General features: G+C 36.1%; 1 protein-coding gene across 4 annotated transcripts in view; it reads left to right on the forward strand.

Moving 5' to 3' along the window:
* PRDM5 (PR/SET domain 5) overlaps window positions 1-25,787 on the forward strand; it is a 94,009-nt gene that overhangs the window by 16,572 nt on the left and 51,650 nt on the right. For all 4 annotated transcript variants that reach the window (XM_085323895.1, XM_085323896.1, XM_085323897.1 and 1 more), the window contains exons 3-9: window positions 1,283-1,405; window positions 11,457-11,640; window positions 13,680-13,854; window positions 15,197-15,289; window positions 15,551-15,672; window positions 19,110-19,189; window positions 24,666-24,750. In XM_085323895.1, coding sequence (XP_085180021.1) covers window positions 1,283-1,405; window positions 11,457-11,640; window positions 13,680-13,854; window positions 15,197-15,289; window positions 15,551-15,672; window positions 19,110-19,189; window positions 24,666-24,750 — 862 coding nt within the window. The remainder of the gene's footprint in view (window positions 1-1,282; window positions 1,406-11,456; window positions 11,641-13,679; window positions 13,855-15,196; window positions 15,290-15,550; window positions 15,673-19,109; window positions 19,190-24,665; window positions 24,751-25,787) is intronic.

Here is a 25,787-nt window from a genome sequence, read left to right on the forward strand (position 1 = left end):
GACAGAGTAATGGGATAGAAGTAGAGGCAGAGAGCTGATAATTCATGTTGGCCTTGGAAGCTGGTTGAGAAATTGGTATGATAACAGAAGAGGGAAGATGCAAACAAAGATAATGGAAAAGATTAGTTCAGATTTTGACACATGCTGTTTGTAATGGTTGTTGGTTAAAGCTGAGATGCTTCTGGAGATGGTGATACTATATAGAAATAGCTGGATTTGGGAATTGACAGTACAGGGGAATAGAGCTCTTTGAGAGAATATAATGAACAAAGGACATACTAATCTGGAAGAACACAAAGTCTGAAAAAGAAAGTGAAGGATGAAGAATTATCTAGATAAAGATCACTGAGATGCAAACATGGAAATGGATGTTTGCAGGCATATAGAAACTCAGGAGGAAGAGCCTGAACTCGTTAGTCCTGGAAACAAATGGTGGTTGAAATAGCATAAGATTGGAGAAAGTCCTGTCCCTTATTTTTAGCAAAAAGTTATTGCTGGTATTGTCTGAAGTGTCACTAGATGAGAAACATAGCACAGTAAGTGGATGAGCAACTTAGAGAATGCATATAGGTTACAGAATAAAATATAGTCCACTCTTGGACATTATTTTAGAAAAGGAAGATGGGACATCATAGTGAGTTGTGAGGAAGGGAAAAGGAATTGGAAGCATGTGACCTTCAAACCTAGGTATATAGGAAGTCATGAGAGGCAGACTGAACGATAACAGATAGGAGGACACGAGGAGAAAGAACTAGGTAGACTGTAGGAGTAAAATGCTGGCATCTAAACATGTGAAAGAGGAGAACTCAGGAAAACTGGAAAAGGGATGATAGGGTTGGAAGGGGAAATGACCTCAGATTTTATCAGTTTCTGGCAAGATCATAAGGAGAGGAGAATTTGGAGGAAAAAGGGGGAGGAAAGAACATGAGCACAAGTAACCATATAGATGGATTGTGGAGATCAGGAGTCAGTCATAAAGTAGAGATAATTATTTAGTAAGGAAAAGACTAAAAAAATGAGTGAATTCAATAAAGGAAACTGACACACATTGCTGGGTTTATGAGTTGCCTGTCTACTCTGCACATTACTCTGAGATAAATGTGCTTGTAGAAAAAGGTGAATAGGCACCCTAGCTAGGAGTACCTACTGAATTCAAGATTCATCTGTTGAGTACCAATATGCCATAACATTTTATGTGTTTGTGTGTGTCTGCAAATACTTGTGTTTGTTTGGTAAGGACTGTAAACAGTTTTAATTTTGCCTGTTCTTATTAATGTTTCAGGTTCGTGGGAGTAAAGGTGAAGTCCTTTATGTATTGGATGCAAGCAATCCACGCCATTCTAACTGGCTGCGTTTTGTCCATGAGGCTCCCTCACAGGAACAAAAGAACCTGGCGGCCATCCAGGTAGAGTCTGACTGATTTCTACCATCGTGTTACTTCCTGTTACTAATTTAATAATTTGTTCTCCTGTTTAGTCTTTTTCTCTTAAGGTAAAATTGCAGAATGTGAGAACCACAACAACCATGCTGCTTTACCTTTCCTACCTTTCTTACTGAAAATGAACTCTTGTGCTTAAATGTGATACCAAAAAAAAAGACACTGATAGGATGAAGGACTAAAGAGGTCCTTATTTAGAATCTGATTTTCTTTGAAATGTTTGCATTAATCCAGTGTTACGGAATTACCCTGAACTACTTAATTTCCTATGTGGAATTCCTAATTCACTACTATATCTGCTGGTTTATAGTAAAATGAATAGTTTATATTTAAAAAAAATTTACACAGTACTTTGTTCACTACTGCAACAGCAGTTTAATTTTCTCACTGCAGCCTCATTCAGGCAGGCTGTCAAGTGTCTGTCTGAATCTAGTGTTATTTTCATGGTGGAAATTAAAAATATAACTATGCACTTAGTTGTATTAGGGCTAGTGAAGGGTTTAGGAATGAGGAAAACAATCACATATCTGCTTTATAATTAGTTAAAATTTATTATAAAAGTGTAACAAGTTTGAAAACAACTATGATGCTTAAAATATTCTAGTAGAAAATAGGAGAGAATTGAAGGATTTAATTTTCTGTTAGGTTGATCAGGCAATGCTTGAGGATACGTTAGTAAAAACCCTCCTTTTTTCAAGTCTTAGCTACAGATATGAATTTATTCATTCAGTTTTTTTTTATGGTACTGTAAAAATAGCATTCTATGGTAGTGACTTCTACTGTTTTGATTGCATATTACGTGGAAAATGCTTCTACTTTTCTTTTGTCAACCTCTTAATTTCACTTGATTCCTCTTAATCCTTTTATGACAGTGAATAGTTATTTCGTGTTCATATTTCTATGCTGGCCTTGATTTTTAGAGAACCCTATTATATTCTTTCCATCTTATTAGATAGCTCTTTTTTTCAAGCTGAAGAATCTTAATCTGTTTAATCTCTTATTTTCTGTAAGCATTCTGTGACTTTGCAGAACAGCGACAAAGAYGATGATACTTCTTTAGTTTTAACTACTGTGCTTTCAGAGTTTATGAAAGAAATGAGTTACCTGCCTATTTATTCTCAACAGCTCAGTTTCACAGTCAAATAATTTCTAATCCCACATGAGTGAGAATTGCATTGCTGATCAAGGGTGATCTCTGTAGAAGCCTGGGAACCACTACTTTCTTCCAGACAAATCTGTCTATTTGAAAATTAAACCTTTGCCTATTTCTGACATCCCATCAGAGACTGCTGGCTGAACCTGACTGCAGTGTAGTAACTAATACTCTTTCCTTGACCCTGTTACTGTTGTTGGCCCCTGTTTCAGCTCATTATGGACAGCATCAGCATTAGCTTATCCCTTGGGCCTGTATTCTAGGATGTTATCTTTAATTCAGACTCTTTAGGTCTTCATATCTGGCTACACATGAATTTCAAATAACAGATAAGAAAGAGCGTGCACTGCAACAAAAGCTCTTGTCAACACTGAATGAATGACTGCTTCATTATGCTTTTCCAGAATGTCTATGACAAGTCAATGATTAATTTACTCTGACCACTGCCCACACAATTATTTCTGTGTGTTTTTCCTTGTGTCTTTATCTCTCTGTTATATCAAGGCTTAACTGCTAAGTTCTCTGGAGGAATATTTTGTCCTTCTTACAGTACCAAATATGCAAAAGACCTGGTATGTGATTAGGAGTCCTTGGCATTAGTCAAATGCATATTGTTGTCAGTGAATATGTAGTGTGATAACAAATTACAGTCAGTGGTTGCAAATACAAAGTAAGGTTCACAAGAGGGAGAAGTGTGAACAATTCATGTTTATTATTGCCTTTTAAATAAAAGTAGTAAAATGACCTGAACTTCTGCATAGAAGTTTTAATGGAATATCCAGTGTGTGCTAGATTTTCTTTTTTTCCCCCAGATAATGAAAACAATTATTTAAATAAAGAAATGAAAATATTAAGATATTAAACTATTAATATAATTGTATTACATAATATTATTCCTTACTTAAAATGTGCTTAGTGCTTTTTGCATGCTTTATAAAGGATCAAAGTGGAATTACCAGATGGTTTAAAAAAATGGCAAGAATGTTAGAGTCCTATAAAACCTTCTGTAGAAAAAAGACTGAATAAATTAAAAGGAAAAATAGAGTCAACGTGATTGGCATGTACAAAATAATGAAAGGTATAGGAAAGGCAAACTTCAGAAAACAAACAAGGATTTACTAAACTCTCTCTCTTTTTATTTTAGTATGATCAATAATCACCAAATTGTGAATGATCTTCATGCTATGCACACACATATATACATACATATATGTATTTAATTACACGTAATATAAATAGGTTCTACTTGTGTTAAGTGAAGATAAATGTGCCCCTATGTCTTTGCAGGGTTTGATCCCATGTTAATAGATTGAGATGTAAATCCTAAAGCTCTGCTATTCTTTTAGCAAACCAACTAAAATAAAGTAAACCACAGAAGGATCCCCTGCTTGTTCTAAGTCAAAGAATGCTTAAGAACTTAACACTAGTTGTGTGATTAACAGTTKCCCTTTTGAAATTTCTATGAGATTTTATGTATACAAAAATGTGAATGGAAGCTAAGTGACTCCCTCCTTCCTTCTCACTAGTACTAATATGACTAATCCCCTTTCCCACTAATTTTTTTCCAGTCTCCAAACACTGCAATGGGAACATTTTGGTCTACTCTGAGAACACCTCCAAACCTGATTGTGTTACTGTGGTAGTGATAAACATCAATCACTTTATTTTGGATACAAGATTATGATCATCAGTTCACTGTTTGCTACCTAGTGTGTGGCATTCTGTTTAAGAGAAGATGAAGTGAATGTAAATGTGTGTACATAAATAAAGTAAACCATATCTTGAGATTGGCTGGAAAATATGAATAGTTCATCACAGGTTAATTATATCCAAAGATCATACTTAGGTCTTGTACAAAATGCTTCCCGTGGTGAAAAGAAACTTACAGTGCATGAGATTTTTTTTTAAGAAGCATTTTGCTGTGATATTACATATTTAATGAAGGCTAGTTCAGGTGAAAGTTGTTGCTGATATTGTGGCGAGCATTCTGAACTCTGAATTATGTCACAGCTCTAGCATGGATTTGTGATGGTGATGTTTGGATATTCTTTCACTTAAAACACAGGAAGTCTTTTTAACAGCTGTTCTGTAAGTACTATTGATATGTGACTGCTAAAAATGCACTGAAATGTTGGAGTATATGTGCTGATTGTTTTTCTGAATATTTTGCTGAATTACTGGAGGCTCCTTTAACTTAGTTCAAGTAGCAATTGGATGAGTTAATCCTCTATTATGTTTCATGTAGCCATAAAATTACAACTCCTGGATTAACAGAGACTGTATGAATCTGTATGAATTGTAATCTCTTCTGCCCTGGGTCATTTCTAACAATTTACTTATAAATATAGTTCTTAATATGTGGCAAAAATATATTGTATTTGTTGTAATCAAAATGAAATGGCTCATATCAAAAAATCCTGCAGGTTTTTTTTGGCTTTTAGAGTAGAGTATTATATTTTCAATATTCATTAATCCTGAATGCATATGTTTATCTATTTGTCAGTTGTAATTTTATTAAACACTCTCTGCTGGAGATACTATACAACAAAGATCCTGTTGTGAGTAAGATCAAAACTGTTTTATAAATGGAATTGAGGCCAGCTAGAGCCTTAAATGCAAATGYTCTTGCATTCATAGGCAGACTGAGATGGTCTAGTGTCTCGGAATACCGTGAATTGGAATAATGAAATAGCAAAAGTTAATGTGAAAGAAGATATTTACTGTGAAGTGATAGAGTGATTTAAAGTCATACTTCACAAATGTAATGGAGGAAGATTACTGCGTGAGAGACAGCGATATAATTAGTGTAGTGGAACTGGGCTATCTCCATCTAGTAGGCAAGACTGAGGAGAGAAGACAGGGAAAGCAAGGACAAACTGTGTTAACAAATTTACGTATTACAGCACAGTTTTGTGAGTTTCTGAAATTTACTGGTGCCTTGCTCACTACAAAGGAAAGATTAGCTTGATATTCAATGTACATAGTTAAACCACCATAGTTGTTAGCACTCTGTATGCTCAGAGGAGGGAGAACATCTGCTTGATTTTTCAATTTTTTTGTAGGAAAAAGAATTACTTAATTCCAGGTGATACACATTTATTTGTTGTTAAGTACATATTAGTGCTTTTCAGATACTCTGTTACTGAAGAATTCAAAATGAGAAGTTTCTGAAGAATAAAATACATATTTTCTCCATGAGGTTTCTTAAACTATACCTGCTGCACTTTCAATTTTTGCAATAGAAACATCAGTAATAYCTAGGAACTGTGAGTGAAATTCTTTAAACCTCTTGTCAGCACTGAGATTACAGGAAAAACATTCAAAACATTTTTTTGATGATTTTAGGCTGTCTTACACTAAGCTGATGTAAAGAGTGATGACTAGATCCTTCTCATGCTACCCCCATTTGTAACTTCAAATATTCCAGTTCTGTATGGGAAGTAGCTCCTGGTGGTGTTGAGCAACCACATGTGTGTGGACTTGCAAGTCTACAGAGGAGAGGATGCTTGGCAACTCCTAGAGGGTATGGTGCCATGCAAATTGGTTCATTGCTGTTGAAAGCTTTTTCATGATGGTTGTCTGGTAGTGGAAGTCACAGGTATGAGCTTTTGTGCATGTTCTATATACTTCTAGGTTTTAATAAACCAGCCTTTCTTAAATCAGTAAAATGACATTTTAATTAAAGATAGATTTGGAGTGGAACACTAAATTCAGGCATCCTTAAACTTTGGGGAAAATTGGGATTTAGATCCAAAGCAGAAGCTAATCCCTGTGGTGTTGGCTTCCTCCTTGTTTGTGCTGAAGAAGGCAAAGAAATTAAAAACTTCACCTTCTCAAAAAGCAGAAAAGAATGCAGGCTTGCTCCTGCCACGTTTTGGAAATAAAGAATGGAATGAGAACTGATATTACTGCTAAAATGATCAACATTCTTTGAAACAGATGCATACTGAAAGCAGTATTCGCTAACTAGTTTTGTCCTAGGATGTAATAGAACAGTTCAAGAGAGTATGTGTCAGAGAAGAAGGTGTAACTTAAATGAGAAGGGCTAAAGATTGATAAGAAAAAAATGATGTTAACAAATTACTCCAATCTAAGCAAATGGGAAGAAAACCTTTTTTTTTTAATTGATGCTCTGCATTTTCCACAGAGCCTCTGAATGAGAATCCTCAGATTTTCCAAGAGAATCTCTGGTGTCTAAGTTGCAGTATCTCAGTTCAGGATATTACAGATTTATTAACTTCCAGTACTGGAAGGAGTGCCATACTGGGCATGTGCGGAACACACACTATTAGAATGCTGCTGACACCAACCTCCCCCAGGAAGGAGGAAGAAAATGGCTTTTGCTTTTCACAACAAAAACTTTCATCAAGAGGAAGAATAAAAAACAAAAAAAYTCGTGCTTTTTCATAGAGACATTGGAATTGTGATCTCGCTGGAATTACATTTTTTGCACTCTCACTCTCTTGCRTGGTCCAGATTTCCTATCAAAAGCCCTGTTGTCATGGCAGTATATGCAGTTGTGGCAGTAGGTTAAAATGTCTGCAAGGTATTTCTAAAAGAGTGGCATATTTGGAAAATGGATGGTGGCATGCAAAAGTGATCTTACAAATGGGAAGTGGCTGTGATAAGTCCACAAGAGGTGTACTATATTCCTGTCAGATAGCTTGTACATATTACTAACAAGAAAGAAACTAAATTTTTCAGGCCTGATTGTCGAAACTTCCAAGTCAAAAGTAGAACCTGTTCCTGTATGTGGAATCCATCTTCAGTCTTTTTGCATGATGCTGAATTTTGTAAGGTAAAAAACATGCATTTTCAGGAAGGATTTTTTTTGACTTAAAGATCAAGATCCTGAGAAGATAACAAAATTTTAAAATAAGTTCTCTCTATATATATTTTATTAATGTTTCTTTTTTGCTACTTGTTTCTCTTTTTCATTAGCTGGAAAATAAAGGAAGCAGGGGTGCAAAATAAGGATGAGAGAAACTGAAAGTRTTTAATTTTTGAGCTGAAAGATCAGAAAATGTGCACTAAACTTAAATTGTACAGTAAGGAATAGGGGGAACAGTTTTTGAAAGAAAAAGAATTCAACTAGCTCTCGTTTGTATGGCTATTGTACACATCGTTCAAATTCCCAAGGAGTTTAACTGCATGATTTGGTAGGTAGCATTATTACTGTGGTAAAATGCCTTCTGCTGCAGATGGAAGACTGAAAGCAATGACTTCTGATGTAATATAAGATAATAACTGCAAACAAAGAAGAAGGAAATCTATCAGAGTACTGAATATTCAGCTGGAAAAGTATTCTACCTTTCCCCAGAAGCTATCACTAAAAACTGCGGTATAGCATAAAGATGTGAGGGGAATGTTGGAATTACCATACTAATTTAACCTAGTATTCTGTTTAATTCAGGTTCACATCTTAAAGTTTTTTACCTTAACAAGTAATATAGGAGTAGATTAGTTGATGGTGCCTTTTCCAATGTACAAAACTATTGTGAAAACAGAAGAGCTTCTCCCAGGTTTTTTGTCCTCTATTTCTCCTTCCTTGCTTGGAGAAGCAGGAGTCACTCGGTCCCCAGCTGCACCCCTGGAAGACTAACTTGCTTCACTCGTTCACACCCAATGGCAGCTGATCCACTTTCACTCTTGAGAAGACATCTTTATTTTGATATTGACTTTCCTGGCACTGCACTTTTTGACCTTTCTTGTGCCAGAGCTGGTGGTTTTGTCTTCTCCTGCCACACACCCCATGATATCCCCATAAATTTCCTGGATAGTGGTTACTGCCCTTACAGGACTTGAAGATGGCACTTTGGAGCTGAAGGCAAAGCTCATTGAGAAGGGGGAATTGTATGCTTGCTTGGAAAGCAAGCGAAGGAGAGCTGGCAGGAAAACAAGTAGGCTGCAGAGTTTGCTTGCTATCAGGAAACCATGGGTGGAGGGAAACCAGATGAGGGCTTTAAGAACAAAGGCTGTTATTTCAGGAGGAAACCTGGTGAGGATTAGGATGGCCTAGTTGGAGCCAGCTAAGCCATGGAGGATGGAAAAGCCATCTGTTTCCTCAAGTAAGACAAGGTTATCTGCTTCATCTTCCTCCTGTCTTTTCAGCTTTCAGAACTCACCTATCTGTCTCAAGTTTATGGATGAAACAGTGTATTCRGAGGGTTTGTGCCCTTCTGACCTTGTGATGGGCTGTCAATACTCCTTGGCCCATGTTCCCTGTCAGCCTCCTGTCTCCCAGAGCATATGCATGAAGGTGTGTAGCTGTATGGAAAAGGCAAGAGTCTGAATGGGAGAAATACTTGTAGCTGAACAAAAATGGAACAGCAAGATTTATTTGAACAAGAAAACCATATTGCTGGAAGGGTCAATGACCCACAGTGTAAAGGGAGACAATCAAGGAAGGGGGTGAGAGAAACAATGTGGAATAGCAAACTAGGAATAGGGCAAGGGAAGGTGGAAGAGAAGTCCTGATGCAAAGCAGCACTATGAATTTCCCCCCTAAGGACCGTTGTGGCCCGCAGCAAATGAACACTGTTAACAAATGACCAGTATGGCCTAACTAGATGGGCAGACAGAACAGCTGCAGATGTGTTCTTAGTGAATGCGAGGGTTAGTAAAAAAAAAATCTTTCGGATAATTTAATATATTAACCGTGTCTGTGTCTTTAGGCATGTAGATAAATGCACTTCATGCAGGTACTGCTGACCATGGGTGGAGGGGAAGGTTTAAATTTCTTTATATGTGGTTTCTGGATCACTTCAGTTTGTTTCACTGAAAAGGCTGCCTGTGGAGCTGCAGCAGTGGGTGTATAACTGGACTAATTAGTGCTCTGAATACCTGACAATTAACATAGCTGGAAAAGCCAGATGAATTAGCCATAGAGRAGAGGAATGTGCTTGAGCTGTTTTAGTTTGGATTGGAATCCAAAATAAACCCTTTTCATTGAAAATACTGCTAGGATCAATGAAACATTGGGGGCCCTTTAGTACTTTTTCCATTAGTCTTATTATGAACTAAAAGCACGCAGATGGGAAAGAACCAGGACACCTTTTGGCAGAAGGAGATGTGAGATATGCCCTGAGTGTACRTGGAGAAGTGTAGAGATGGTGAAGATGCAGTAGTGTTGATAAGAGCTTGGCTGTTGGGATACATGTACTTGGTCTAGATGAACCTTCAGGGAATAGCCTGAACGGGTTGTTACTCCTCCAGATTTACTGTGCACTGTAAGATGTCATGTGTAAACTAATWGAAAGGTACACTATTTGGCTCTTCAATAAGTTTGAAACTTTATGTGATATATTCAATCTTTTTTTTTTTCCCCAAACCTGCATTAGCTATTTGCTTCTACATGGTAGCATGAGGTTGCCTTAGTTTGTAGAATAAGGTTGTGAAGAAAGGAGTTGCAGATGATTTGGTTTGAATTTAGACTGTAGTAAATTAAAGTTCTCTGAAACTCTTGAGAGAGGCATATGAAAAATAGCAACTCTCAGATGTAAGCAAAAGTTAGGATGGCATGCTGATAGTTATCTGGACTGCAGAGTATATCTTGAAGAAAATACATAATTAGTTTTGTTTTCAAATGCTGTCATTGAGATAAGAACAGAAAAGAGGTGGGTCTTTGAAGGCTGCAGCTGCTGCTAAGTCTGTTGAATTAAATAGGTTTCACTGTTGTGTGACAGTAACTTGTGTAATACGTTACAGACCTTCCAAAGTGTGAAGAATACTGCATCTTTGTTGACAGTTTAAATTAATCTTAATATATTACAAAAATTAAAAATCATTATCTTATCCTTGTGCTATGAAGCTTGTTACAAAATATATGGCTAGCTGTACTGTAAAGAAGCTTCAATTAACTTTCCTGGATGTTAATCAGATAAGCTTTAAGATTTATGACAGTACTTGGAAGTCTTTATTATGTAAACATGAGTCTGCTTTTGGTGCTTTGGGTAGTACCCAAACCACTTATTTCACATATGGCAAAAAAWGCAGCTCTATATGTCAGCTTAGGAGACAACTGCTTTTGTTTAATAGCTTACTTCCCTCCCCCCAGTAACTTTAATCAAACATTTTCAAATACAAAGTTGTTAGCTAGTGTATCTATTTGGAAGCTTATTTATTCACTGTGGTAAAGGTTTTGGGCCTTATTGTTCCCTACTCTGTCTTCTCATGCGGGATCTGGGCTGTATCCTCTACCTTCTGTGAATCTGTATATTTGCACTGATTTAAACCTTCAGAGGCTTTTGAAATTTAAATACGTTTTATAGAGAGGTGCCTGTCAACTTGGTAGTGAAGGTGCTGATCAGGGCTGAAAATCTGTTCATGAAGAAGTCCGTGAATCTTCTAAGGAAAAAGCAAAACAAAACAAAACAAAAAATCTTCCCACCTCCCAACAAGATGTAAGCCATGCAGCCAATAGGGGACAGAGCTAAGGTTACCTTATTGGTTACCTAACTTCTGTTATTTTTCTAATATTTGAATGTTTCATTTTCCAGCTCTGATGTTCTCCTCAGGCAGGGAGTGCCATGAGGGGAGTACCTTAACACTGCCTCATTCTTGGTCTAGGCTACATGCCTCACAGGTGAGGCGGAGGATATGTTTCCAGAATACTAGAATACAAGGGTACTTTATCAGTGCAGCCACATTGGAAAGGAGTCTTAAAAGGGCTGTTCCAACTTTTTACTCCCTTTGGAGTAGAGCCAGCCCTTCCATAGTTGAGGGCTAGTATTAGTTCAGGGTTCCAAATTTAGCTCTAGACTTTGTTTTCTGATATAGTCATTCATTCACACTCAGTCATTCATACAGTCATTTTGTCATACATTCAGTCATTCATACTTACAATCATTCTACTTTTTGCAACAGGAAGGGGAAAACATTTTCTATCTGGCTGTGGAAGATATTGAAACAGACACAGAACTTCTGATCGGCTACTTGGACAGTGACATGGAAGAAGAGGAACAGGAGGAGGAGGAAGTCACTGTTATMCAGGAAGATGAAGACAGCAGCAGCAATAAAGAAGTGCAGCCAGTTGGTGAAAAAAGTGCAGGTGAGCAATATGCGAAAARTAAGATAAATTGAGAAGTTAAAAGTAATAATGAAGAAAGAGAACACCAACTTTATGGGTTTGGGGAATTGGAAGGGTTCTCAAGTGTAGTTTGAGCTCTTGTATGACTTTGTATCTCACTGATTTGCTTTGGGTTGAGGTTCCTTTTGCCTAGTATGGGAAAGCAACTCCTGTCAGTTACTGAGAGTCAGTGAGTGAGCCTACATTTTCTAACAAGTTATCATTAATTTTGAAACTAATGATGGATTTTATCTCATCTGACTTGCCTTATGAAAGCTAGGTTTTTGATCTGAGAGAGGTAGGTTCTCTCTGTCATATGTGATGAAAAGTAAACCTTTCCATAAAGCAGTTCAGCCAATCCTAAGGTAAGGTGCCTAAGAAAAGACAGGTGACCTGAATTGCTGTGGTGAATTTAWAGCTGGGATGATCAGTTTAGACTAACATCCTAAATCATATCCATCTTAATACTCTGCATCCATTTTTGATAAAACTGTTGGTAATTAACACAGCAAGATAGGCTATTTGGAAAGAAGAAATAACAGTATATCTTCTACCCCTCCTGAGGCAGTAGTAAAACTCAGTCTGATGCTCACAGGGTCATGGAAGTGCAGAAGATCTCCACATTAAAACTGTGAGACAATTGAAAATACAATGCTGCAGATTGGCTAGTAAGATTAAAAAGAAAAATCTGTCAAGTCCTGTGTGGTATGTGTTGACCAGAGACTACCACATTTAGTATTCATACATAAGAAAGGAGAAAAGGTGATTTCAGAAATATGCAAGGCTGTAAGTGTACTTCTTTCTGTAAGAAAAAGTGATTCAAGGCATGAAGGTAATGGAAATGAGCCAAGTTTTTACATATATAACGTGGTATAATTATTTTCAGTTAACGAAACACCTTCCTTTAGGAAGAAGAAACATTTTCTAGGTAATGTAAGTCTATAGCAAATGGCGTTGTCTGGGTACTGCAACAGAGTGGCTTCTCTGACAGAGGGGGATATATGCAGGCTGGGTCATGTGGCTGAGAAGTTACGGTGCGTGGTGACTCTGAACTTGCTTGTTTAGAGGAAGTGTGGTACATCTGTTGCCCACTGCTTCAGGCCACAGTGTCATACCCTAAAATCAGAGTGGGACTACTCTCCTTCACTGATTAATCTAATGCTTTTTCAGCTGGAACGTTGCTAAGAGGTACTAAATAATGTCAATTTTCCTTTTAATATCTTAATATAGAAGATTCCTTATATGAACTTCAGGATTTGCTCTGAGTGTCTTGTAATAGTTGGATGATTTGCAAACTTGTACTCATTAACTTGTACTCCTCTCTTGGAACCTTGATTTGGTCGTAATACTGTGCCATTCTAGGAAGTGATAGTGATTATGCTAAGCTATGTTTGTATTCTATATTTGCTTTTTCTTTTAGAAAATCTATTTAGCAATAACCTTACAAAAATTATTTTTCTCTTAACTTGAAATGTGAGGCAGTTACTTCGAATGAAAAGATTGTTTATCTGAAGCTTTTGTCTCTGCTTATAACAGTATTTGCATGTAATGTACTTCTGTTTTTCATCCCTGTTCAAAGTGAGTTTAAAATCACTGATGCAGACAAGTATCTCTGTGCTGTATCTAAGCAGTCTACGCTGATGCTGCTCTCTACCTCTGCTATCATTGCATAGTCTGCCTAACAGCATGAGGGTCAACTTCTTTGTTGTGTATCAAGATGTCTTAAAACAGCTGTTGAAGAGAGTAAGATTACACAGACATACCTGTGGACAGAAATGTACTTGAGAACTCTTTATTGTTGTTGAGATGCCATTAGTAAGAAAGAGCACGGTTTGCTTAAAGTATTAGCATTAAATATTTATCCTTTACCTGCTGGCATTTTGTGTGGATAATCCATCGAGAGACAGTCTGTCATGAATTTTATGATGCCATTTTGCATAATCTGTTTTTGTCAGAGAATATCTGTTAATGTTATCTATACTATTCCCCCACTGTTTTCTCCTTCTCCTTTAATCATGCAGATCCCCTCAGCTGTAAAGAGGACCATGCATGCCCAAACTGTGAATCCAGTTTTGCCAGCCAGGAGATCCTAGCTGAACATCTTCAGACATTGCACCAAAAACCCAGTGAAGAGAAGGAATTTAAGTGCAGAAACTGTGGAAAGAAATTCCCTGTCAAACAAGCTCTACAGAGACAGTGAGTAGGAACAAAAATGCTTCAGTGATCCTTTAAATTATTAATTTCTCCTGGCTAAATCACAATTTTAGCTTTTGCCTGTGTATTTGAACCTGCTCCATAATATTTAAGAAGATGAGAAGTACAACAAATTCCACTACCTTCACTGTTTGAATTAGTCACTTGTAATTTGTTCATTACATTCATCTTTTTAACATGTTGACTTCCTGTATTTCTTGGACACCTCAGTTTGAATCAMAGAAATGCAACAAATATTTTGTCTTTTTAAATCATACATAGTAGAGAAGATCAGAGCTATTGTTAAGTATCGGAAGGAAGGGTGTCAAGGGAATGGGGCTGAACTCTTTTCAGCAGTCCCATGCGAAAAGACTAGAGGCAGTGGGCACAAACTGAACCACAGGAAGTTCCACCTGAATATAGGGAGGAATTTCTTTACTATGAGAGTGACAGAGCATCGGAACAGGTTGCCCAGAGAGGTTGTGGAGTCTCCTTCTCTGGAACCTGCCTGGATGCAACCCTGTCTAACATGCTCTGGGTGACCCTGTTTGAGCAGAGATGTTGGACTAGATGATTTCCAGAGGTCACTTCCAACCTTACCCATTTTGTGATTCTGTTTGGTGCAGAACCATTGGTCTGTATTAGTGGATTATTTGGTAACTTAAGAAATAGCACTCTAGCTGTGGGTGTCATTGCAGAATTGCAATAGTCTTTAAAGCCATATACTTTTCTCTATATTTTCATAGGAAAATATAATTGATTTCATTTTTTGTTTATATATTTTGTGCTTGTAACTAAACAGATTAAATGCAGTACTATGCATAATGAAAAGTAATATATCTAACTCTGTCATATCAGGAAAGAACAGATTCACGTTGCATAGAATGCAGTTAAGACAGAAATTTATTACAGCAACAGTTTCTTATATTTGAATAACATTATCAGTCCTAAAAATATCAGCTCTTTATAAGCTCTGTGTTCTTTCATGATAATAAATAAAATAARGCTATATTACAGAGAAGTATTTAGTGATGGTAATAAAATATTTTCTGTTGAAAATATATTTGTTTCTTCTAGTCTGTGGTAGGATTTGGATTTGTGCTGTATGGCTAGTGAGATACATCTTTACATAATGCAAAATTTATCTGATGAAGAATACAGTAGTATGACCCCAACTGTTGCTGTTTATGYTTGTGATTAGTCCTACTAAATTCCAGGATACTTCAAGCATTAAATAGATTGCTTATTTACTAAAATATTTGTAGAACTGAATCTACATTTTTAGCTACTGCAGTCCTGTGTAAATTGCAGAATGTTTCCTTATTATTACTATTTTTATTTTCAGTGTACTTCAGTGCACAGAGAATATCAACCCAGGAGACTCTTCCAGAAGTTTTCAGTGCTCTGTTTGCAATACTTCCTTCAGCTCAGAATCGAGGTTTTGTGTCTGAGTTACTGGACTGCTGTCATATCATTGCTGGCCTCCCTTTGCATGTTAGCTTTCAAGCTTGTTAGTTTATGTGAATCCTAACAGTGAAAGAAGTCAAATGCTTTCATTCCTATTTGCTGTAAGTAATGCATGAGATGGCCTTGGAATTCTGCACTGTAGCATGTGTTAAGCTCAGAGTGCTTGCTTTGTATTTGATTTCTGCAGGTATTTCTTCATGTATTGTTTTTCTTTGCTGGTTATCCCATATAGTTATGAACAGCACAAAGAGGCATGCAGAGGAGATGCCAGATTCATATGCAAGGCAGATAGCTGTGGGAAGAGGTTCAAGAGTAAGGACGCCCTGAAAAAGCATAAGGAAAATGTTCACAGTGGTAAGAAACAGTTTAATGTTTCTTCAAAAAGAGAACAAACAAACAAACAAAAATCTGATTATGTACATCCTCTTTGTTTTCCTTTTTAATGGATTTATTCGTATCAAAAAGAAAATCAAGAAGTAACTAACTACAAGAGTAAGTGTTCCATCTCCCCTAGGGAGAAATTACTGTATACGAGATGACTCATTGGTCTACTGCAGAAGATGTAATAGGAATCCAAAGATGCTTAAACTAGACAAGTAATAGATAAAGCACAGCATTTCAGTAGTGAGGAAAATTCTGTTTGCGCTGACTGCCACAGGAAGTGGCGAGTTCTTGATCTTTTGGTATTTTCAGGGCACAATGGGATGTCTTTTTGGAAGACACGCTTCACAAATAATTAGGCTTGATGAGAATATTGCATGAAATTCTATAGCCTCTTGTGCAGAAAGCCAGACCAGATAATCCACTAGTTGCTTTATTTCCACTCTGGTATGACCACTGCAAGCATGGTTGGGAGTAGACACATGAAGGATATTATTTTTCCTGCCTGCGGAATGAGCAGAGCTTTTATTTTGCCCTGTGGAAGCCATACAAATCACAGCTAGTATTAGTGCAGGAAGGAAAACAACCTACTGTAGTTGAGGGACACTACTAGAATTCCTTCATAACCTGCATTACCTGGCAAGGGAAAGTGAAAGGGATTCTTATGTGTATTGCCCATTACATGAAGCTATGAACAGAGGCATAGAGAGATCATCAGACTTAATATTCACTGCCACCTCCCTCTCCTCTGAAAAGCTGTCATTAATCCTTTGGTATATTAAATTATTAAGTGTATTTCTATATTTACACGTATATAATTATATGTCAGTGCTTATCGTGAGTTTTATAACAGCAAATGCAGATGTGAAGTCAAGCACTTTTTTCTGCTACAAATCTAAATACTGAAGAACTGATTGACTGACTATGCTGTAGTAAGAAGAATATTTTGCAYGCTGCTTTCACAACCTGCTCACTATACATGGGCAGCTTTCCTCAAGATTATTTCTTTTTACTCCTCCAATCTATTGTGACAGTACGACCTAAGCTGAATGTACTGAGTTGACATTCAAACTCTTGGAAATCCTATATTTTCTTAATSTTAGTATGTTAGATTCTTTCATATCTTTATACAAAATGTTTATTGGAAATACCATTCTTGATTTGGAAGTAAAACTGTGCACTTATTAAGATGGTCTAGAAAGTAATAACATTCTATACAAGTTTCTCCATTAACAATGAGCTGTGGTATATCACTATGAAATACGTAGCCTTTACTTTCTAGCTTAGCTGCTTTAGTTTTGTCCTACTCAGTCTTCAGCAGATGGAAACACTGAAGATTAAGACATGTTTTGCTAAATGTAGTCCCTGAGGGCTAAGAAATGTTTGTGTGTTTAGTTACAGGCCTCTATGGGTCATTTGAGATTAGAAGTCATTTCAACATCTTTTAGCAAAATGTAGTTACATATTTTCCTAGAATTTTTAACACAGAGTTTTATTTTGATAAGATATATTATGACAAGAAATAAGGTATTTAAGTAAGTTTTCTTACCAGTGCCACTTGAAAGGTAATGCCTTTGCCTAAGAAATTACTTTTACAAAAGCAACAATATTTGCATTTGCATTAAAGGCTCTTTCTGGAATTGCAGTGTTTATGCTTGGGTACACTCTCTTGGCATCAATAAATGGAAGAAGCACCAATTGGAAGGAAACTTAATATAACTGAAATTAGCAACCCCCCCTAATCTTTTACCTTCTGTGCTAGAAACCAAAGGAATATAAAGTGGCTGATCTGCTCACATTGTGTGCTAACTAACAAGATGTAATAAAGCATAGCATTGGTGTTCTTAAATGAGCAGAGATCTGAGTAAGCAGGTCTACTTAGTTGCATGTAAAGGAGCTAGGAAAACCAGACCTCTTGCTCGGGGCAATTGCTCATGGTCCTGGAAAACTTTTCCTTTGCCACTCTCAGGAGCCACTCAGTGATTTCCTTTTGATTATGTCAGTGAGTGAGAATTTGGCACACAAACTGACTTGTTGCAGTCACAGTTGTCAGGTTTGCCTCTTTTATACTTCGTGCACCGAAGTGCTGAGTGCACTATGTACTTTCTTGAGACATCTTCACTTGAGAGGTCTCAAGACCATCCTCGTTAACCATCTTTGTATGGTTATTTTCTCTCTCTCTGTCTCTATGTATATATATGTTGTAATTTACAATCTAAAGTAGCACATGAGATCTTAAAGGACTATTTTTAGTACTAACATAGATAAATGGAGAAGGATTGTTGTTAACATTATTTAGTTAAATTTAATATTTTTGAGGGAAGAACAAAATAAAGCCAGGCCTTTTTTCAGAGGAAAAAAAAATTACTCCCAAGAAAAAAACTGGAGAACCAAGTAACCAGAATCAACATAAATATTAATTCTTTAGGAGAGCAAAAGCAGGAATGCAAAAGCAGGGTGCTCTGAGTTTGAAATATTGAGCTGGAAGCAATCTCATAAGTTTTATGTTCCATATTTCCTTTTCGCTTTGACTAAGCAGTACTTGTCTCCTTTTTGGCTTTATGTCCCTTTTTAGTGTGATATGAGTGTCCTTTACAGAAGCAAGGAAATATCTTGCGTGGACATGTAGTCATAAACAAGAGAATTAGGTTAGTGGTGTTTTTGCTGCTAATAAAATAGCTTTGTAGGATACTAAAATGGATTTGAAACCATGGTAAATAACAGACAAACCCAATTAAATGCTTTGTCACTTTTGAAAGCATCTATGAAGAGGAAGGAAAATACATCCAGTAGCTGACCTTCAGCTTAATTTGTAATTTACATTATAGGATAGATTTGAGTTCTTCATCTGGTGCTAATACAAATTTCCTATCTTATTCAATTAAAAGAGTATTAATGGTATGTTCTTTTATACATTTGAATGCTTCATGCTTTCTAAATAAAGAAAAATGAGAAGTGGTGTTCTTGACTTCAGTATGGGATTTTTTTTTTTGGTCATTGCTGCACTAATTCCTGTCAGGAATGATTCTGTTAAACCTCTTTTGTGATGTTTTTGAAGATACAGATGTATTGGCTTCTGGATGAAATAAACTATTTAGTTCTAAAGTTAATTTTTCTTAGTGTTCAAGTGAATTGTGCTCTTCATAATTGATTGCTAATGTGATAATATCTATTTTAAGGTTTGCTTTCTTTGTTGCTGTGCTTTTCTTGATTTACATTCCATCAGTAACTGGTTTATTGGTCACCCACAGAGAAGTCCTGATATCCAATACTTTGAAGATGGGGTACAAATATAAAAATCCTGTGTCAGTCAAGTGACCTGTGAAATATCATGAACTCAGTGGAAGTATTTAGATTCCTTCTTAGCACTTCCTTTTTAAAATGTTGCCTGTATTTTGTGTCTGTTTCAGGAAATTCTAGGAAAAAGCTGATGTGTTCAGTGTGCAATAAGAAATGTTCCTCWGCAACCAATCTCCAAGAGCATCGAAAGGTCAGTAAGATGAAGGCTAATTCASAGCAGGTTTTGACTTCACTAAGATGCAAGACACTGGTGCCTCGGTCACTTGAAAGTTGATGTAATGCTGAACTTTGGGCAATCTTTTTTTTGCTTAGAAAGCCAATGTCTTTTACTATGCGAATTTATTTTTGTAATCACAGTTATTTAAACCAAAAACCTTCCTGTAATTTTAGGACATCTTTTACCAAGTCTAAAAATGGTTTTGTATCATTTTTGCGTTCCCATGGTAAGCCTGCTGTTCTTCACCTGCATCGTTAAATAGTAAGCTAAACGTAAAAGTGTGTTATATGATAATACAGACAGTAAAATAGCCTTCAATTCATGTACAAATTCAATGTACGATTCATGAGCCTTCAGTTTATGTACAAAATGTAGTCAGTCTTTCTTAATACTTTGTAATTTAACAGTAAGGATGTTGTTTGCAATTTAGTTATGTAGTAGTATAGAAATTGGCTCCCAAGCATGAAAATTTCATTGTTTTTTTTCCTTGCTGTTTTGTACATAATCTTTTATAAGTAGAACAGGGAGAGTTAACAGTTTGAAAAACAGCTATTGGAAAGAAGAGGGGTTATATAGAGATACAGATACACTGTAAGTATGTGATTCTGAATCCATTTTACCCAAAGGAAGTCCCTGCAAGATTAATTTGATAAATCACTAAAACCCGGGAGATCTGTTTTTACAAAAACCTACATTGTACCGTTTGTCAGACTGTGAGTCTTTAATAATACCCTGGTTATAACCTGAATCCAGTGAGGATATAGATGTTATCAATTAAAACATGATGTTGTGAAGGGAGTGATGGGGCCCCTCCTTTTTCTTTCTTTTTCCTTGCTTGTAATAATATGCCCTGCATTTCTTGGCTAACAGGTCTATGCTTTGTTAATCCTCACATAAAACCATAGTATGCCTTGCTACAGTTTATCGCAGTTCTTAAACATCAGCACACCTTGCGATGACTTCTGAAAATGCAAAATACCATGATTTGTAAGTGTGCCCATTTTATGACAATGTTTGTTTTGTGTCAGGAGTTGCCATTCTGTGCAGACACTAGKACACAAATTAGCAGGCTTTACCAGTGGCATTGATTGGTAGAYAGATACTTACATTAAGAGCCACTTTAAACATTTTATGCATAAAACTTTATTTCTTCTTCTTGCGTGGTTCTTCCTGTAAAATTTCCAGAAAATAGGTGTTCCAGATTCGCAAATCTACATCAGAAAGTGAAGGAACTTGCATGTAGGATTCATGCTTTCTGAAAGTTTGAACTGTTGTGCTTTTGGAGACGAGGGGAGGCAGGAAGCAATCACCAACATCACCAAAAATATTTAGACTGGGTGGGGAAAGAGTAAGAAAGAAATAGATGAAACAGGAAGGAAAGAGAGAAGCCAAAAATGCCAATGTAAAAAAAATAGAACTAGGAAGGTCAGATATATGAGATAACAGAACATAATCATGAGCAGTAGGAAAGCAGAGACAGGAAAAACTGGCAATCCTGTCATAGAGTAAATACCTGTCTCAATCTCCACTGTTGCCATCCTGTTTATCTTCTTTCTCTGTGAGTTTGTTATTCAGACCTGGAACCTTCTTTTCATTTTTGATTTAAACAGATTATTTGCTTTTCAGGTCTTGTATATTGCTTTTGCTTTAAATTTATAAATACAAGCCCTTTCTTAGCCATTCACAATTTAACTCTGCTATCATCATCTTCATTAGTCTTATCATTTTCTAACCTGTTTCTTTTACCACAYGTACCTTTGCTGGCACCACCTGCTGTTTTTTTTCTTTATCACGATGAATTCAAATAAATGTAGGACTGGAGAGACCTCAGAAGGTTTTCTGTTTCACAGAGGGGAGCAAGTATGTACCCAAATCACCCTAGATACATGCTGTCTCATCTTGTGAAAAGTTCCACTGAATAAAGTTCTACTACTTCTGTAGCTATCATTTTGAATTCTGACTTCCAAGTTTAGTACTGCTACGGTTTTTTGAATGTGCTTTTTAGTTAGGGTTTTGTTAGGGTGTTTTTCTGATGTCCTGCTTCAATCTTTACTGCAAATTGAGTCAATTGCTCTTTGTCCTATCATAGAGAATGTCAAGGAAAAAAATAATCACTGTCTTCTTTATAACACATTAGCATATTGCAAAATTGTTATGAACTCCCTTTGTCTTTCCTAGACTGTATAAACACAATTACCTCAGTCTTCCTTCGTGCATCTCTCTTTTTTTTTTCAAACTACTATTTCTTTCTTTAAGCATTTCCTCCTACTGATTCTCTCCAGTTCATCTATGTGCTTGAAGTCTGCTGCCCAGATCAGAGCAGCATTGCTTAACTGGGCCCTTAGTAGCACCAAGTAGAGTGGAATGGTTGTCCTGTGTTTTACAGAAGAAAAATCTGTTAATATATCTCAGAATGGCAGTGGCTTTTTTTTAACAAAGAAAAAAGTGGGTTTTTTTTTTTGTTTTGTTTTTTTGTTTTTTTTTTAATAGAGCATGCTGGAGCAGTCTGCTGGAGCAGTAACATCAGAACCAAGAAGGATTCTACTTGTTACTTTATCCAAGAGGCTGAGATTTTGTTTATGAAAGTTTATTGATTCCTTCTCAATTTACTGTTCTCCCTTTGTTATATAGAGGGACTTCCTGTAAAACTGTGGTGAGATGAGCCAGTCTTAAGCATCATCTATGCTCACCTGCCAGTTCTACGTGTTCCTGGGTAGTATTCTGCAACTTTTTTTCAATACTAGGCAGCTTTTTGTATTACTGTGTAATATTCATTTGTCCTGGTCACTATGATAGCCACAGAAATGTAAGAGAAAGCAAATTTCAAATATCATCTTTAAATTGTCAAAATCATTGATTAATTTTGGTTGGATAAAATATTCTGATATCCTTGCTCTTCTGAAACACTGCCTTCCAACATGCACAGTCTGATCAAGTTCTTGGAGTGGAAGAGTGAAGTTCAAACTAGTTTGTTGGAAAAGGTGATTAGGAGTGTCTTGTATCTTAGAAGTTTTAGGTCTATTTCACCCCCCAAATTTTTTTAATGACCTTTTGCTTTTTAATAGAAGTCCTGAGGATTTTAAGATGGTCAGTCCTTTAAATGAAGGAGTATAGTTATCTGAACATACATTGATCTTTTTTAGGTGCTGGTTATTTAGCAAATCGTTATCTGAAGTTGTAGCTCTTCAAAGTCCTATGAAATAATTATAAGTATGTTCTAACTTTCATGTAACTGAAGTTTATGTTGGTAATGGCTACAGCCCCCTAATGGGGATAATTTTGTAAGAGAAATAAATTATTATGCAAGCTCTTGTCTTTGATGCTCCAAACTGAATGAATTTGCATGCTGTACTCATAAAATGTGTTACTTGAAAAGTTTCATTAAAGTTAAAAGTTTCAAATATGTTTGTTCATAATATTTGCCATATTTTTATTACTAGAGTGCCAGTTATAGAATATATGTTTGATAGCTGTTCCTATCTAATGCACATGCACACAAGTCTGTATCTGAATGCAAGTAAATCAAATGAGGCTTTTTCATAAGCAATATGCATAAATTGAAGTCRGATGGTTGTATAGAATTAAAGCACAACCTGTGTTTTAATACATTAAATGTTAGACTTAATAACTGAAAAGTTACTTCAAATAATTAGAGTAGGGGAAATTCTGATAGTAGTTGGTAGCTGAATTATATAAATTTCAGTCATATATTTAAGTGAAAATCAAGATCATTGAGAAAGGATAGAGGGGTAGATTGTTTATGCATATTGAAGAAATTAATTTGAAATGAAGCTGGGTAAACATGGTATTTAGAATGATTGATCTTAATTTGAACATTTTTAGCACCTGATTCTGGTTAGGCATTTGGCTAAGCATGACTGTCAAAAGTGTACAAGTGTGGAGAGGCTTTAAGAAATGCCATAACCTCTCTTTAGTTTATTGAAAGATGTAATTGGTTTGGGAGTGGCAGCACAAAAATGCAGAGGAGCAGAAGTCGTGAGACAAAATTCTCATGGGGATTCTTTTGGGGCTTTGTTGTTGTTATTGTTTAGGTGTTTAAGTCTCTAGTTGAATGCTTTTATTGTAGTGTCCACAAATATTTCTTACATTAGTGTGCGGTGTTGAACCTTTGGTGATAATGTTTTTTAGCTGCTAGATTCTTGTATATAGTCTGCAGCACTCTCCACAAACACTTTATGAAGCATCAACTCTGCTTGGTAGTTTGGCAGTCTAAGKTTGCAGTTCCAAAAGGCTGATATCCAGTTGTACTGTGACTAGGCTGAGTTGAGGCTGCAGAAAACAAAGGTAATATGGAGGAGGAGGTGAATCGTAGTCAGGATATGTGCTTGAGCAATGTATGTAAGTTCTGTTTTTTTGCGAAGAATAAATAACACAGGATTTTTTGTTTTTTCAACTGGATATCAGAAGTTGCAATTCTTAACTCTGCTTCTAACTATGGAAGACATTCTGTCCTTGATGACTTGTAATGTGATGTTGGAAATCCTGCTTATTCTTACTGTGTTTACAGTTTGAGAAAGAATACTGCCCGTGTGTTGTCTTACTTTCAAAAACCTTTGAGCTAAAAGAAACAGTAATTGACATCTAGTGATGTCTTGTCTCACTCTGGAAAGAGTGTGACATCCTACAAAGTTCCATTGCCATGYGAATTGTCTCTTTTTCCCAGGTTAAATAATGATAACAGTAAAATAATTGCTATTGCTGATGTAGTTATGTTCACCTTGACTTTTGTTAGGAATGTGATTTTTGCCATATTTCTAATTCACAGTAGATATCGCCAAGAAGGGCATATAGTTGATAGGTGCACTGGTATCTATCCAGGTTGTTGCATTCACGTGTAAGCTTTATGTGTACATGTTTTATCTAGAAGTGGAAATGCACTGAATTGCATGAAATCAAGACCTGTTAAATTCTAAATAAAAGTGTCCTTAAGTGGTTTGATGGAGTATAATTTGTTTTAAAATCACAACAATAGTTAATTAGATTTTCTTTTATGAGCAGAGATAAATCTTAATAGAACTTGATAGTACTTGTTTTTAAAAATACTACAGCTGTTACAAGGTAGTTATTTTGTTATTATTTTTACTTGTATCATCTTATTTATCTGAACAAAATGTTCCCAAAAGATACTTCTGTTTTATGCTTCCATATTAATGATATTTTAAAATAATCTGATATTATGAATTTGCATAAGTTTTGTTTCTGAATAGTGTTTTAGTGATATATTTTTGTTTGGAATTATGAATATTTACTTTTTGAGACACCTTGTTGTTCAGCAGGAGTGTAATAGAGGAGAAATCACAATATATTCATGCGTATTAATATAGCTACTAGCTAAGAAATGATTAGAATATGTTAGAGAATTTCTGCGTATATAAGAACTGTGATCTTGTTTGGGACACGTTTAATTTTCATTAAACATATTTTGCAGGTTCATGAGATCTTTGAATGTCAGGAATGTGACAAGAAATTTATTTCAGCTAATCAACTAAAACGCCATATGATAACTCACTCAGGTAAAGTACAAAAAAACAGACAACTCTATGTGTATGTGTGCATATATATATGTATATGTATTTCATGTATACTAAATTTTTATCTGAATTATCTTCTTATAGAAGGCTTGATGTATTCTGCATTGTCCTRGGCTGTTCAAGCTAATCTCAGGTTCCAAAGAGAAACCATCTACTTTCTACTAAACTCATCTACTAAAAACTTGAGTTTTTAAGCCTTTAGAAAATCCAAATGTAATGCTGTAGTCTTCTTCCTATTGCTGCTTTGTCAAGCTATGCTTTCATGCTAGCTGGTGCAGAGTATGTCAGTTTTATGGGGATGGGGGAAAAGGTTGCTGCTTGATTTATGGGGAAGGAGAAGGACTGAGGAATGAAATTTCATGTTGAAGAGGAGAGAATGGGAGCTGGGGTAAGGTGTCAACCAGAGATCTGTGATGAAAGGGGAAACATTTAGACTTTTAGTGTACTCATAAGAACAGAGTTTCCAGTCAGAGAAAAGCAGCTCATATTCCACACGATTCCGTAGGCCGCGCATAAATGTTTCATTTTGCCTGTCCTCTGCTAGAACAGGTCACCATGAGCAGTAGTGACTTCTGTTGCAGGTTTGGCAGTAGGACACAAATTGGCTTGGCCAGGATTTTTAATCACTGGAGTCTAGCGTTTGTGTCTTTCACCAGTGATTACGATCATCAACTAACACAATGGAAACACAAACATTGTTCTGTCAAATACGTTAACATTTTAAATATGCAGGTTTTATGGCTGCACGGGCTTGCTAATTGAACTATTTTCTTGTTATCAGTCCACACTGAAAATTTGTTTCTCTTTGTATGATAACATAAGCTTTATCTCAGAAGCTCTTAGCTTGCTTTTGACACTGTTGAATGGGCATTARTGTAGTTAAGTTGCAGTCACCAGTTGAAGCATAAAGACTTTTTGCATAGCAACTTTTGGTTTTGGAAGCTAATATGTATATTGTTAATTAAGTTTTAAAACATTTAAACTGTCATGCCCTCTTTCACATTTGTAATCTGGCAACA

This window comes from Rhea americana, unplaced genomic scaffold (assembly GCF_003343005.1).
Source record: "Rhea americana isolate MKP2758 unplaced genomic scaffold, rheAme1 scaffold_89, whole genome shotgun sequence".
In the NCBI taxonomy this organism is placed as follows: domain Eukaryota; kingdom Metazoa; phylum Chordata; class Aves; order Rheiformes; family Rheidae; genus Rhea; species Rhea americana.